At 61.2% G+C, this 14,636-nt stretch overlaps 1 protein-coding gene across 1 annotated transcript; it reads left to right on the top strand.

The window, feature by feature from the left end:
- Nucleotides 1–3,737: 3,737 nt before the first annotated feature.
- Nucleotides 3,738–13,258, top strand: IL17REL (interleukin 17 receptor E like; the record flags this gene model as incomplete). Its single annotated transcript, XM_081127841.1, has 14 exons — nucleotides 3,738–3,839; nucleotides 6,999–7,026; nucleotides 9,298–9,447; nucleotides 9,615–9,724; nucleotides 9,993–10,107; nucleotides 10,622–10,761; nucleotides 10,964–11,035; nucleotides 11,117–11,195; nucleotides 11,653–11,816; nucleotides 11,887–11,931; nucleotides 12,216–12,273; nucleotides 12,417–12,589; nucleotides 12,777–12,857; nucleotides 13,058–13,258. 14 exons carry the CDS (start codon nucleotides 3,738–3,740, stop codon nucleotides 13,256–13,258), a joined length of 1,518 nt encoding a protein of 505 aa, XP_080983967.1.
- Nucleotides 13,259–14,636: the final 1,378 nt, after the last annotated feature.

Here is a 14,636-nt window from a genome sequence, read left to right as displayed (position 1 = left end):
AAGCTTGAGGGTTTAACTCCCAGTCAGAGCACATACCTAGATTGCGAGTTTGATCCCTGGTTGGGGTGCGAACCAATTGATGTTTCTCTGCTTCTCTCTCCCTTCTTCTTTCTCTAAAAATTTATAAAAACATATTCTTGGGTGAGAATTGTTTTGTGTTGTTTTTTTTAAAAAAAGGAGCTGCCACCCCTGGGGCACTGTGCCTGCTAACCCCAGATGCGGCCTCCCACCCTGTGCAAGCCCCAGCCCTAACCCCCTGCCTCCCACAATTTCATGTGCCCAGCACACGCCCTGGCTTGTCCCGGGGGCCAGGCTGGCCCCAGCGGCTGCTCCAGGCTCCAGGAAGCTGCAATCTGCTTTGCATGGGCACCGGGTAGCCCCACAGCCACCTAAACTATTCAGACACCACCTGAACCCCAGGGAGCAGTGACTCAGCCGGGCCCTTGGCAGAGGGCAGCTATGGCAGACATGGTGTTCCCGGTATAAGATCGCTGGCTGGGGACCATCCGGGCCCCAAGGCCAGACGCCTGGGGAGCCCCCTTCGCCCCACCCTCCCCATTTCCTCACCAGGGCCTGAGCAACCCAAGAGAAGGGGCTCTCAGCACAGGCCCACCCACTCCCTAAGGAGGGGCCAGAGACCTGGGGGCAGCCTGGAGCAAGGGCTGTTGCCAGGGCCCACAGGATGAGCACTAGAGGCCTGTGGGGGTGGCCTAGGACCCTGCTTCTCGGAGGGGCCCAGATCCCACCTGCCTACTGACCTCACCAGCCCTGGGCGTCTAAGCAGCTGTGAAAATCTTTGTGAAGCCGCAGTTTCCTTCTGCCCACCAGGGCGGGGTGGGGTGGGGGTGGAGTGGCCTTGTAGAGGGCCGGCCAGCCCACCCTTGCCTGCCATAACCTTGGCAGGCCTGCCCACTGCATGGCCACCAGCCTCCGCACCCTCACCCAGCAAGGTCCTGGATGGGCCAGAGAAGAGCTGAGCCTGCCCACGAGGTGGACAGCTGCCCCAGCTGCCAGTGCGCCCGAGGCGGACAGCAGGCAAAACAGCATCACCCCCGGGCCAGGGGCTGTCCGTCAGCCTGGGCTGATCCCCTGGTCCTGACACTCCGTTCTCCATACTGAGCCCCTCCAGCCACTGACCTACCTGGAGCTCGGGGTCCTGACCTAGCGTGCTGGCAGCGGGATGGGCAGCTGCCAACCAGCCCGTCTCCTGGCATCCAGCCTGCGCCCACGGCCCTTGTTGATCCAGGCCCAGTGGGGACGGGGCCTCGGCTCCAGCGGTCTGAGCTCGGGCACGCCAGGTGGAAGGAACTGGTCTTCCGGGGCATGTCCTGTCTTGAGGAGGGCCAGGTGGGTTCAGGGCTGGAGGAAGAGTTGGAGAAAGTGGCTCTTTCTGGGCTAGTGGGAGGGCCTGCAGGTGTCCTTCACTCTGGTCTCCTAAGCAAGAGAGTCCAGGGACACTGGGTGGACACTGCTGGGCCCTGCTCCTGAGGGTGGACACTCAGCTGGCTTTGGGGGAGGCTCATGGTGGTGATAGGGCTGAGGGCTCCTGGGAAGTTGAGCTTGTTCGTAATTCCCTACAGTCACCCCGCAGGTAGTGGTCCAGCAGGACCAGGCTGCTGCCCTGGGACCCACCTGATCCACTGAGCCACGCCGGTCTGGGCTGACCAGGCTATTTCTTATGGGGCCCCCAGCCCATCCTGATACCTGCATCCCACAACCCACCCCCCTCACCCAGCCAAGACCCAGCCAGAGGAAGGCGCCCCCTCGGGCAGGTGAGAATGGGTCCCTCCTCTGGAGCCCCCCCTTGCTGGGAGCTCCCATCTCCCAGCCCGAGGTCTCGATCAGGATGCCATTTAATTCACTCACTCAACAAAAGTCTTGCTCCGCTGGTCCAGGCTCGTCGCACTCCCGTGCCTCCTTCCACCGTGGCGCTGGGCGAGGGCCAGGCCCCTCCCACGCCACCGCAGCAGGACTCCCGGGCCCTCCGCTGTCAGGGGGCCACGCAGGTTTTGGAGGAGCCCCTGCAGACTCTCCGGGCTCAAGCTGGGGTGTCAGCCCCCTGAGCCTACACAGGGTGAGAGGGCTGCAAGGAGTGGTCAGGGCCAGTTCTTTGTGGACATTGGGAAGGTCTGGAACCCCCCAGCCCTCAGAGTCAAGGCAGGAGCCCTGGAGGCTCATCCCGTCCAAGCTTCTCCCCCTGAGGGCCCGTCTTTCCAACAGTCACGTGGTTGGATTTCCTGTCTCCTGATCACTCCTTGGCATGCGGATGCCAGTTCCAGGAGCAGGTGTGTCACCTGGTGGAGGGGGCCTGCCCTAGTGCGGCCACAGCGGGGGGGCTTCGGGCGTCAGTGGCTCCACTGGGGTGTCTCTCACTCACTCCGTGGGCCTCCTCACTCCGAGGAGACTGTGCCCAGGGAGTCACCTGGTGTAGCAGTGACTGTGCCACCTGGTGTGAAGGCTGGCGTCCCCCCCACACACACACTGTGGCCACAGGTGAACACAGCAGGGGTGGGGGCTCCATCCTCAGTTACATCACCACGGGTGACCTCAGACCAGCTGGGCGCAGGGCTGGGGCACTGGCCCAGGAGAGAGGGAGGCTGGGTGGTGGGCTCTGGCACCCAGGCCAGAGTGGCAGGAGGGTGACATCTGCTGGCAGGCTCCATCTTCTGAGGTGACGTTCCCTCAGGGGGCCTCCGCAGTTCACTCCTGCCTGGGTCCAAGTTACTTCATGGAGCCCTCAGCTCCCTCTGCACCAAGGGCCACCCCAAGGACCTGGGTGCCAGGCCTGGTGATGGTGCCACTCTACGCGTGGGGTGCCCTGTGGGGTTTTCAGACAGATTCCCCAGCCCCCTGGGCCCAGCACACCTGGGGGCTCCCCAGCGATGCACCCCTTCACATGTCCCCCACACATGGGACAGTGCCTGCCCGGGGAGGGAGGAGACCGCAGGCCCAAAGCCACACCTGGGCTCTCTCCTGCCCACTGCCCTGCACTGGCTGGCGGGCCTGGAGGCAGATGGACACCCCAAGCCTCTGTCTGGAAATGTCTCCAGCAAACCAGAAGATTCAAGTGAGAAAAGAGCTCAGAGTGGTTCCTGAGCCGAAGCCAGGCTCAGCGCTACAGACCTTGGGGGGCCCTGCCCTCTAGGGTGAGGGACAGTGACCAGAGAGCTTGGCAAAGGCCCTTTCTAATCCAGAGAGGTGGTGGGTGCTCAGGACTCGGGGTGGAGTCCCAGGTCCCACTCCAGGAGAGAGCTGTCCCCGGGGGTGGGGGCTAGAGAAGGGGTGCAGGTGCCCAAGACGGCTCCTGCAGCTGACTGCAGAGCTAGACCACCAGGGTCCTCAGCCACCATCCATCCCCTGCCCTCAGGAGGGGTGTGCCCGGGGCCGTCGGGTATGGGGACGGCTCCCTGATCACACAGCCCCGCAGGCAGCCCTGTCCTATTGCTGGGTCCACTGGGACCCCAGTGACTCAAGCTTCAGGAGCCTGGCAGCCTAGAAACCCCACGGGCGTCTGGCCAAAGTCCATGAGCCCACAGCGCGAGCCGGGGCAGGTGGGAAGTTGGGCTGTGGTTTCTCGGCCGGCCCACTTGGGCTCATTCCACCGGGAGCCAGCGCGCAGCAGTGTCAGCTCCTGTTTGTTTTGGGAGCCGGAGCTACCGCCGGGGAGGCAGGAGCAGCTGCACAGGGCGCCCTGCACGCTCACCCCATCCCCAGGCGCACACGCTGCCACGAGGGCCATGCTGGCGGGGCGAGCCCTCGCACTCCTGTCACTGGCCTGGAGCACCTACCAGAGCCTGGCCATCCCCCGGATCACAGAATGTGGCCTCTCCTGTTCTCCGGTGAGCCCCTGGCCCCTCCAAACTCTCATCTTGAGGGGGCCCTGGTTCCTCCGTGGGTGGGCACTGGCTTGGCACCCTGAGCACACAGGAGCAACAGGTGGAGAGTGTGGGGGCCCGGGGGTGGTGGGTGGCAGGAGGCTGAGGGGGCCCTGGGGGCCTGGGGCTCCCTGCGAGGTGCCCGGCTGGCCCTGCCGCACTGCTCTAGGAGATGTTTGCCTAGAGCCCCAGGGGCAGGTGAGCTGGCACATCTGTGACCCTACCTCTGAGGAGATAGTTAGGGGCAGCCTGGAGCCCAGCCCAGCTTCCCTGAGCCCCGTTGCATTACCCAGGGCCCTGGCTCCAATGAGGAAATGCTCCGGGGAACACGCTCATCCTGGGCGGGAAGGGGCCTCCAGGCAAGGACACAGCTTGGCAGTGGTGGTGTCCCGGGACTTTTCTGGGCAGAGCCGGGTGACTCAACCTCACCCATGGGAGGTCCTGGAAGATCTGCCATGAGAAGCGTGGTGCATCCCAGGAGGTGCCCCAGCGCCAAGGCTGGCCACAGCACAGCCGGCCAAAGCCCAGGAGGTGGCCTGGGCAGGGGGATGGGGGACCTGATGGAGCACCTATTGTGTGCACCGGTCCAGGTGTGGGACAGCAGGGAGCTAGACGCCACCCCAGAGACCAGTGGTCTAAATGTAAACACACACAGAACTAGCAGTGGTGGGCACTGCTGAGGAGGAAAGGAGAGCCTTGGGTAGGGGCAGCCTGGGTCCAGGGCTCATGGGTGACTCTCAGCGGTGGCTGGGCCCCTGGGGACACGTGGGGACACGTGGGGATATCGGTCCTCCTTCAGCATGAAAGGCAGCTCCAAGAGCCTGGGAGTGTGTCCAGCAGAAGGCTGGGGACCTCAGCGAGGGACAGAGGGGGCTCAGGGTGGCTGGAGCACCGGGCAAGGGCCAGGCAGGGCCTCAGAGGCTCGGAGCTGGGCTCAGATCTGAGGTGCTGGCCCCTGGGGGCTGGGGCGGTTCCCTTAGGCTGCAGAGGAAACAGGCGAGTCCAGGTGGTGGTGTGGGGGGGACGCAGAGCAGGAGGGGTGGCTCTGGGGTGCCCTGTGTGTGTGGAGGTGGCAGGAGGGCTCCTGGGTGCAGCAGGAAGGATGAAAGTATGGTGGCTTAGGGCAGCCCCGAGCCTCGGGGCCGACGGAGGAGCCAGTCCGAGATGGGGGCCAGTGTTCATGAAGGGGAGAAACTAGCTTTGAAATACGGGGTTTGAGAGCCCATCAGATGTGGAGAGCTGGTGGGTGCCGGGGTAGAGGCCGGGGCGAGGCTGTCCCACACCGGGAGGGGACTGGGCAGTCAGGGCTGAGGACCGGGCGCCAGCCCTGGGAATGAGCCGGAGAAAGAACCTTGGAAGGAAGGGAGGGGCTGGAGAGGACAGGAGGCCACAGGCAGGAGGAGAGGGGTTCACTGCCCACAGTGGGGTGGCCTGGCAGTGGGGTTAGGGGAGGGGGAGGGATGGGGCAGCTTGCAGCTAAGGGGGGAGGGTGCTGGTCAGCATACGGGGTGAGGGCGCAGGGACAGGAGCCAGAGCAGGAGGGGACAATGGGAGGTTTCTGTCCAGAATGTGTTGCCGGAGGGCTGTTCTAAGCCTTGGCCACTCTCCTTGATGACCAGGCAGTCAAGGCTGGGAGGACAGGAACAGGCCACAGGGCAAATGTTGCCTGTGGGGTGACCGGGAAGGCAAGGCCTCACGGTGCATAGAGCCATCAGGGGCCTCCCTGTCCCACCCCGCTGGTCTTCCTACAGTTAAGCCCAGGACACTGGGTCCCTTCCTCCAGCTGGATGGACTCAAGCAAGATGGGACCAGGGGACCCAGACCTCACCTCAAAGGGGTGTGCCTCGGGGGTCCCTCCCCACAGACACTCCCTCCCCACCCTCCAAGTTGGGCCGGGAAGCCCCGAGAGGCCCAACGGAAAACCCCAGCAACTTCCAGCTTCTCCATGTCCAGCTGGCCCTTTGCAAGGCCCCAGGGCTCCGGGTTAGCCCTCTCCCCTGTTCCCGGACAGTGGGGCTTCCTGGCAGCACAACCCACAGGCATTCTCTGGCCTCAACCTTTGCCCCTGCTGACCCCTCTTCCTGTGTTCCCAAAAGCACTGAAGGGCCAGAGGGCTACGAGACCACATTCACCTGCCTCCACCAGACACCACGGCCCATAGCTCCCAGTCTGTGTGGGTCTCCTGCCCTCCCCACTCCTGCTCAGTCACGTTCTCGAGGGGCCACCAGGTGGGCAGGGCTGCAGGGTCAAGGTGTCCTGTCCAGCCTGTGTTTCTCTGACCTCAGTGGGTCTTGTGGCAGCTGGAGATGGAGGACGGGCTCGCAGGCTGTCCCCACGGAGATGTTACCATGGTCAGAAAATGGGACAGTGACAGCAGGGTGGGAATCAAAAGATGGGGGAGGCCTCTGTGATGTAGGACAGAAAACAGACATTAGTGGAAACGGGATGAGATGCACCTTCAGCTGGAGCTTAACCAATGGTGATGCGCCACCAACGTGCCATCACTCAGTGAGATGTTGACATCAGGGGATGCTGGGTGAACTCCCCCAAACCTAACACTATTCCAAAATGAGACGACAGGACCAGCAGGGTGCCTGCTCCCAAATCCAAGGAACAGAAGTGGACCCCAGTTTTATCTTTCTTCCTCCCACCGGTGCCACCAGCAGGGAGCCCAGGTCCCCATCTTGAGCCCCCCAGCCCACTGTCCCAGCTTCCTGGGGTCACTAGGTGGCCAGTTCACTCTGGGAAAGGGACAGAGGTCACCCCCCTGTTGCTTCTGGAGGCCACCGGTGTCACTGTTGATCACGGGTCTTGCCCTCCTGTGCCCTAGGGCAGCACCCATCCTGCTCTTGGGCACCTACGCAGCCTGGGGCAATGGGGCCTGAAGGTCCATGGGGCTCCAGGCTACACCGTTTACTGCGTGACCAATGCATGCAGACCCTCGGGCTGGGCTTCCACAGGGCCAGTGTTCCCAGATATGGAAGAGGAGAGGGACCGTGGCACCCCACACCTCCCCGGGAGCGCAGCACCAAGGGTCTCCCCTGGCTTTCCCCAGGCCGGGTTCAGGTGGGACAAGAGGTGGCAGAAGTGACTTCCCACCCTCTCTCTCTGTTTTGTCTCCAGGGCTTCATCTGCAAGAGCCTCAAGAACTGTGAGTACATCTCGGGTGGGGGGGGATGTGCTGCCCTCCCGGCCACCAGGGCCGCCGTGTCCTCCCTGGGGGTCAGGTCTGCCCACAGCTGGGGTCCCCTCCCTGTCCCTGGCCTGGGGCACTTGGGCTCGCCGAGTGTGAAGTCACGAATTCCACGCCACTTTACATCCCCACCAGCGACGTATGGAAACCCCACTTCCTCTTCTCAGACTTTTCCATTGTAAAATGACAGGCCACTTAAAATAGCTTTATTATCTTTGTAAACACCGCTTATATTTACTAAAAGGAATATGATTGATGTAGAATATATTAGGAGGAAAGTTAAAATAAATTTCACTCCAGCCCTGGCTGAGTGGCTCAGTTGGTGCGGCGTCCTGGGCACCGACAGGCTGCAGGTTCGATTCCCCGTCAGGGCACATACCGAGGCTGCGGGTCCCATCCCTGGTCGGGGCGCACGCGGGAGGCAACCGATCTCATCAATGTTTCTCTCTCTCTCTCTCCCTTCTTTTCTCTCTAAAAATCAATAAAAACATATCCTCAGGTGAAGATTTAAAAAAATTAAAAATAAATTTTACTCCAAAGCCCCTGTATAGAAATAAATATGATCTATATTAGGAAAACATTGTTTAGACATTTCTGCAGGCACATGGGATAGGATAAGAGGATACAAAGAAAACGACTTGTGTATGTGGCCCCCGGTGTTCTTTCTTTCTTGGATACAGTTTCCATCTGGTATCATTTTCCTTCCTGCCAGAGGAGTTTCACTTTTTGTTCTCTCTGTAGCTTGTCGGGTCTTCTGATGAGCTCTCTCGCCTCTCGTATGCTAGTCTTTACTGACCCTTCCTTTTGGGAGAGATGTTCCCGGGGTGTAGGATTCTCGGGCGGCAGGTCCGTCTCTCTCCAGGTTAGAGGTTTTCTCCCGTCTCCTCACCGGCACTGCTGCCAACACGACCTGCCCACGCTCGTCTTTGTTCCTCTGTACAAGCCTCTCCTTTCCTCCGGGGCTTCTACAACCTTCTCTCCGTCGCTGCCTTCGAGCAAATCAATCGTGCTGCGCCGGGTTGTCATTCTCTTCGTGTCTCTCCCACTTTAGCTCTGGGACAGCTTCTTGTATCGTGTTCATCAAGTTTTGAAACATTTGTGTCATTTCTTGTGTTCATCAAGTTTTGAAACATTTGTATCATTTCTTGTGTTCAAGTTTTGAAACATTTGTATCACTTCTTGTGTTCATCAAGTTTTGAAACATTTGTATCATTTCTTGTATTCATCAAGTTTTGAAACATTTGTATCATTCCTTGTGTTTAAGTTTTGAAACATTTGTATCATTTCTTGTGTTCATCAAGTTTTGAAACATTTGTATCATTTCTCCGGCTTTTTCTCATTTCCCCCATTCCCTCTGGAACCCTAATTTCATAAACAGCTCGCTGATGCATTTTTCGTTATTACAGCAGCATGATCGGCACTTTCTGTTTATTTTGGATAGTTTCTATTGCTATGTCAGTTCCCCAGTCTTTTTTAGTATTTTTGGTCAATGTCCAATCTGCTATTAATCCTGTCTGAATGTAGTTGTTTTCAGTGCTGGAAGTTGGATTTGGATTTTTTAAAAAATGTCTCTTATGTCGATAATTAACTTTTTGAACATGTGAGTACAGCTATAATAATTGTCTTAATGTTCTTGTCTACTAATTCTAGTATCTGTGTCAGTCTTAAATAATAGACTTTTCTCCTCATGTTGGGCCGTGTTTTCCGTGATTCTTTGCACGGCTTATAATTTTTTATTGAATTTTATCCTGTCATGTGCTGAATATATTTTTTATTCCTACAAATATTCTTGAGCCTTTTCTGGAATATAGCTAAGTCACTTGTAAACGGCTTGATGTTTTGGGGATCTGGTTTTTAAGGGTTTTTTTTGGCAGGACCAGAGCAGTGCTCAGTCTGAGGCTAATTCGCTCAGGATGCTCTCCCATCTCTGGCTCTGTCCTGCGGACTCTGGCCACTTTGTCTGCCCAGACTGTCCGCCCCATTTCCTCAGCTCAGGTGCAGCCTGCTCCACTCACCTGGCCCCACTCCAGATGCCCAACCCAGTCTGAGCAGGGCTCAGGGGCCGGTCCACCATCCACCAGGGGACCTGTCCTGATTGCACTGGGCAATGTCACAAGGACCCCTCCCCAGACTGTGCAGCCCCAGAGCTCCCCCTGCTGGCCTGACCACCACGAAGCTTCCCTGGGCGCCAGGGAGCCCTGTGGCACTCACCCCCTTCTCGCTCCCCAGGGAGCATATTGAGCAGCTTCTGCCGGCAACCCCCAGCGTCCATGTCCCCGTCAGTCCTAAGGGCCCTGACGCTCTCCACCGCCATGAAGTGTGCCCCCCACGACGGCTGCTCCCTGCTGCTGCGTGTGCAGGCCTCCCTCACGCTGCATGGTGAGAGGGTGCCACCCAGGGAGAGGGTGGTGGGCTCAGGGCACCTTTAACCCCCACAGCAATGCAGGGCTGGCAGGGAACCCTGCTAACTGCACTTCCCAGAGAGGAGGGGAGGAAGGGGTTTCACGCCAAGGTCTGATGAATGACGTGGCCCCTCCTTCCACCAGAGAGCCTGCGGGGCCTGGAGGCCTGCTTCATGAGCCTCAACACCCAGGAGACACACTGTCACAGCGTGCGGGTCCCCAGGGCCTCTCGCCGGCTGCACGTGGGGCAGCAGGTAAGGCCAGGGTCTGACCTGGACCTGCCAGTTCAGCCCCAAGCCTTTGCGGAGCCACAACAGCTGACCCCTGGCCTGCTCCAGTCTGCCCTCCCCTCACAGCCACCTGTCCACAGCTGGTCCTAGGGCTCTGCCACCCAAGACCCAGGGAATGGGCACCACTCCTCTGCTTCCAGGTCCTGGGTTCTAGCTGTGCCAGGTGGAGCTGGCCTGGCCAGGGGTGGACAGAGGCCCCAGGTCCACCTGGCTCACACCTGTACCTGCCCAGCTCCAGGTGCACTTTGACTGCTTTGAGGTCAGCGTGGCTGAGAGACTCTATGTCACCCTGAGGACCATCCCCCACTTCTGTAAGGTGCAGCTGGAACAGCAGTACCAAGTGGAAGGTGAGAGCCAAGGGGACAGGCCCGGGCACAGCTGCCATCTGGCCTCCAGGGACTGATGTCTGGTCACCCAGGGCAGGGGGCAGGGCTGGCATGATCAAGATCAATCGTCAGGCTTAATTTGGGGCACAGCCTCCCTGGAGAGGAGGGACTTCTGGGAACCACATGGACAGAGGCCTGGCTGGGGGGCGGCCCCTCAGGCAGAGCAGGCAGAGCCCACAGTTGCCTCTGTCGTTTGCAGACTGTGGTGATGAGGCCGTGGGGAGGAACGTGCCCGACTGCTTCGGTGAGCCCCCTCCTCAGGTGGGACCTCAGCCTACCTGAGATGACCCTCAGGTTGCTGCGGGCGCCACAGCCTCCCTCTGGGGTTTTCCTCCCACCCCATGAAGGAAATCAGGATGGGGCCTCAGGTGAATGCCTCCCAATGCCAGGGGTCACCACCTCGGAGCTCTCAGGGGAGCCCCTGTGTCTGGTACTTCTGGTCCCCGCGTGACCTCCCCTTGCCACGCCCCTACAGCCAGGAAGCTGTCCTACTGGGTGGACCGCAGCCGCAAGGTCGTTCTGGTCCAGGTGCCCGAGGCCTCTGGGGGCACCGACTACTACCTGCGGCTCTGCCTCAAGTGGTTCACCTGTGAGGCCGTAGGCGAGCTGGTGCAGGTGAGCCGCGGGCAAGGCCTGGCATGCACCTGGCGGCCAGCTGGCACCTTGCCCTGGGTCCCTGACCCGCTCAACGCCCCGCCCTTCCAGGCCCAGGCCCCGCCTACCACCCCCAAGGTTGCATTCCCCCAGCCCCAGCCCCGCCCTGTCCTGGCCCCCACCCCCAGCTCCTCAGCACTGGGTTTGGTCCGGTCCACTGCAGGTGACAGCGAACAGTGTCTCTGGGATGGTCTCTCTGCCCTACAGCCAGGAGCTGCCCTGCCTGTGCCTCGAGGTCAGTGAGGGTGTGGCCTCGACTGCCAGGAGGGGACAAAGGAATGGGCAGGCCCTGCACTGACCCCAGCCTCTCCCATAGAGCTGGTCTGCGACCCCAGATGCTGTGCGGACCCAGATCTGCCCCTTTGAAAATGGCAAGTGCCCTGTGGTGCCCAGTGGTCTGGGGGAGAGAGGGAAGAGAGAAGGGTGGGAGATGGGCAGGTCAGGAGTGTCCAGCAGGGTGGGGGCAGGCCTGGTCCAGCTGGAAGGGCTGAGGCACGGGGCAGACTACATGTAGTGAAAGGTATGTGCCACGCAAGCCCCTCCAGGTGGTGGGAACTGCGTGTGTGTGCCCAGTGCACACGCATGCACATGCCATGGCCTGGCTCACCTGGAAGATCCAAGTCTTGTTGAGAGGGGGTCTCTGAAGGTACAAGAGGGGTACCTGCCCTCTGCTCTGCTCAGCGACACCGGGCACACACAGTCACAGCCTCGGGCCAGGCCAGAGACCCACAGGAGAACTGCACTTGCGTGTCTGGCCCCGGTGCACCTGTCGTGCAGATGCCAGGTCCTTTCGCCCACTGGCGGCCAAGGTAGGGTCCAGTTGATTTGAGCCCTGGGGGCGGGTCCCTGCAGACACGGAGGCGCTGTGGAAGGCCATCCACTACCACCCAGGGACCCAGGCACTGAGCTGGGAGCCTGCCTGTCCCGTGAGCGGCCACGTGAGCCTGTGCTGGTGCCCAGATCCAGGGGCCCCCTGCCATGAGCTGGAGCACTCACACCGGCCTGCACATGGCAGGGTGAGTGCCCACAAAGGGGGAGGTGGGGGTGACCACAGTCGGCCAGGGCCCTGACCTGAGCCCCCCTCAGGTGCAGTACTCACTGGTGGACACCCAGCCCCAGCTCTGCCTCAAGGTGAGTGGGCCTGGCCACAGCCGCCACTTGCACCACCTGAACTTGGGGAGGGAGTCTGAGAGGCACGCGGAAGGCCTGAGGCATTGAGGCAGGGTGCCTGCAGCACTACACCTCCCCCCAGTGCCTTGCTCAGCCTGGGGTCCACCCTCCCAGCAGCCCCTCTGACACCCTTCCTGGTCTGACAGTGGGTAAGCTAAGGGCTGGGGTGGGGAGCCAGTTCCAGAGGGCGTGGAGGAGCCCCCAAATGCACACCCCACCACACCCTGCCCCTTGCCTCTCTACAGTTCTCCACCAGCCTGGGCTTCTGGGTGAGGTGCCCTTTCCAACAGCCACGCTTCCCAGGTGAGCTTACCCAGGAGGCTGGCTGTGCCCTTTGCAGCATGGATGCAGCAAATACCAGAGAGACAGGACGCCAGGGAGCTGGGTCCGTGGGAGGGGGAATGGGGGTGGGTGAAGAGCTGGGCCTCACCCCTCCACCCCTGCAGCCTGGAAGATGACCATCCAGCCAGCACCCTCCCGGACCCACCTCCGGGTCACCTTCTTCTCGCCCAGCCCCGCCTGCTTCCAGGTGTGCCTGTGTCATCGAAGGAAGACCTGGGCCCTTGCCTGCCACCGGACATTCCAGGCCACCACCCTCCCTCCAGGCTCTGTGAGCCAGGTGGGTGGGTACCACCCTGGGGAGGGCGGCTGGCCCCTCTACCTCCCTCCAGGCCTGAGGCTGCCTGCGGGGACAGTGCTGAGAGGGCCAACGCCCATGCTCCCAGCACATACCTGTGCAGGGGGGACAGACATGGAGTAGCCTGGTCTGTCCCCCATTGCCTGTGACCTACCCCTTTCCCCACCAGGCTGGCCTCGCAGTGGAGTCTGCCTTTGTGGACATTCCCAGGGACAAGGCCTGTGGGCCCGACACTTGCATCCAGGTGGTGGTGCTGCCCTGCCCATCCCCCCACTCCAGGCCTCAGTCTGCCCCCCACCCCCCCACCCCCAGGCATCAGCCACTCCCTCCTCCCCAAGGCTGTCCCAGGCCTGCCTTGCCCCAGGGGCCCCTTCAGCCCAGCAGCCTCTGGGATTCAGGTGGGGTGCACTAAGGGTCATGGATGCACTGACCAATCTGCCCCATCTGCAGGGCTGGAGAACGGATGTGGACTTCTCAGTGCCTGAGCAGCTGTGTGACATCCAGTGTGGTGAGTGCCAGAGCTGGGCTTCAGCCATGGGGGCCAGTGAGAGGAGCCCCAGGGGCTGCAGGAGGCGGAGTGAGGGTTGGACCCCGACCCCTGCTGTCCCTGTGTCCCCTTGTCGGGGTGGTGTGCACTACACAGGAGACTGAGGGCGGGGGACAAAGGGGCCACCCACTCAGAGTCAGGCTAGGCTCTGAGCTAAGGTAGAGGCAGACCAGACAGAGGCCAAGGCCCAGCCTCTCCCAGTGTCACTGCCTCCTCTTCCAAGTGTCCACCACCCTGACCAGGGCTCTGCTTCCTACTGTCCAGGAGCCGGGGATGTCCCTCGGGCCAAGACTCCTGGGACATCAGGCTTGGCAGGAGACAGAGGTAACCTTGTGGGTCCTGGGTACGGCTGGTGGTGACCTCCACCTGGGGGCCCAGGAGGCACTGAGGTGTGCGTGGGGAGCAGGCACCTCCACCTGCAAGCCCTCCTGGCTGCCGAGTGGAGAGTAGAGCAGAAGCTGTGGAGGCAGGAGGGTGGGGGAGGGGTGGCCTGCAGGCATCAGGCCTCTCAGGACCTTACCACTGCCGGCAGCTGGCCTGGCAGGGATGGGGGGGATATCTCAGAATGGCCTTGAGCCCAGCAAAGTCACTGCAATGCCACACAGTCCTGCTCCTGTTGCCCTGCACCCCAAGAAATGCACCAAGGCTGCAAAGGGTTGCTCAGACCTCCACCCTCCACCTCCCCGCAGAGCTTTTCAGCTGAGTCTGGGTCCCATTCCCCAGCCAAGGTCATCTCTAGCAGATGACAGGTCACCCCAGGGGCTCCTGGATGCAGCCCTGAGCAGCGGGAGAGGGTCCGCAGCTCCCTCTCCTTCCTCCCTTCACAGTGAGGGGGCAGGCTGGGGGAGGGTGGCGCCCAGACAAAGTGGGTACCTGGCTGACTGAGCCAGCGGCCTCATCTCTCTCTCCCCAGCTGCCACCCAGGGGACTGCTGGCTGAGACCAGTTGTCTCATCAAGAGCAAACAAGTGCCAGGGCTGGACTGCTGGGGTGCAGTGGAGACCAACTCACATCTGGGCACCCTCGGCTTTGTCAGGAAAGTCCAAGATCAGAGTGGGGGGTGACCAAAGACTGTTGGGCCCAGGTACCTTCCAGCTCCCCAGAGGCCTGCAGCTCCATGGGGGCTCTTGAGCCAGGCTGGGGGCTTCAGCTCAAAGAGCCTTCAACCCCTCCCTGAACCCCCAGGCTGGGGGCCAAGAGAATGGCTGGGTGGGCTGCCCCATTCCTAAGATGACCTGGTCCCTCACTGCCCTGTTTCAGCTTAGTGCAGGCTCCTTCTGGACAGCCTGTGGTCACAGCCCCCACCCCTGCCCAACAGCTGCTGGAGCTTCCCCTGGGCCCTGGAATGCAGGGTGTGACCCCTGTTCTTTCAGTAGCTGACCAGACCCGGGTGACGCAGGCCCACCTTCAGCTCCTGCCCAGAGCACTCCCACGCTGGCTGGGTCCACACACTGGGTGGCCGGCGCCCTGCTGCCCAGGCTAG

This window comes from Miniopterus schreibersii, assembly GCF_964146895.1.
Source record: "Miniopterus schreibersii genome assembly, chromosome: 2".
In the NCBI taxonomy this organism is placed as follows: Eukaryota; Metazoa; Chordata; class Mammalia; order Chiroptera; family Miniopteridae; genus Miniopterus; species Miniopterus schreibersii.
Note: the sequence above shows the minus strand (reverse complement) of the source record. Positions and strands in the feature narration are given on the sequence as shown.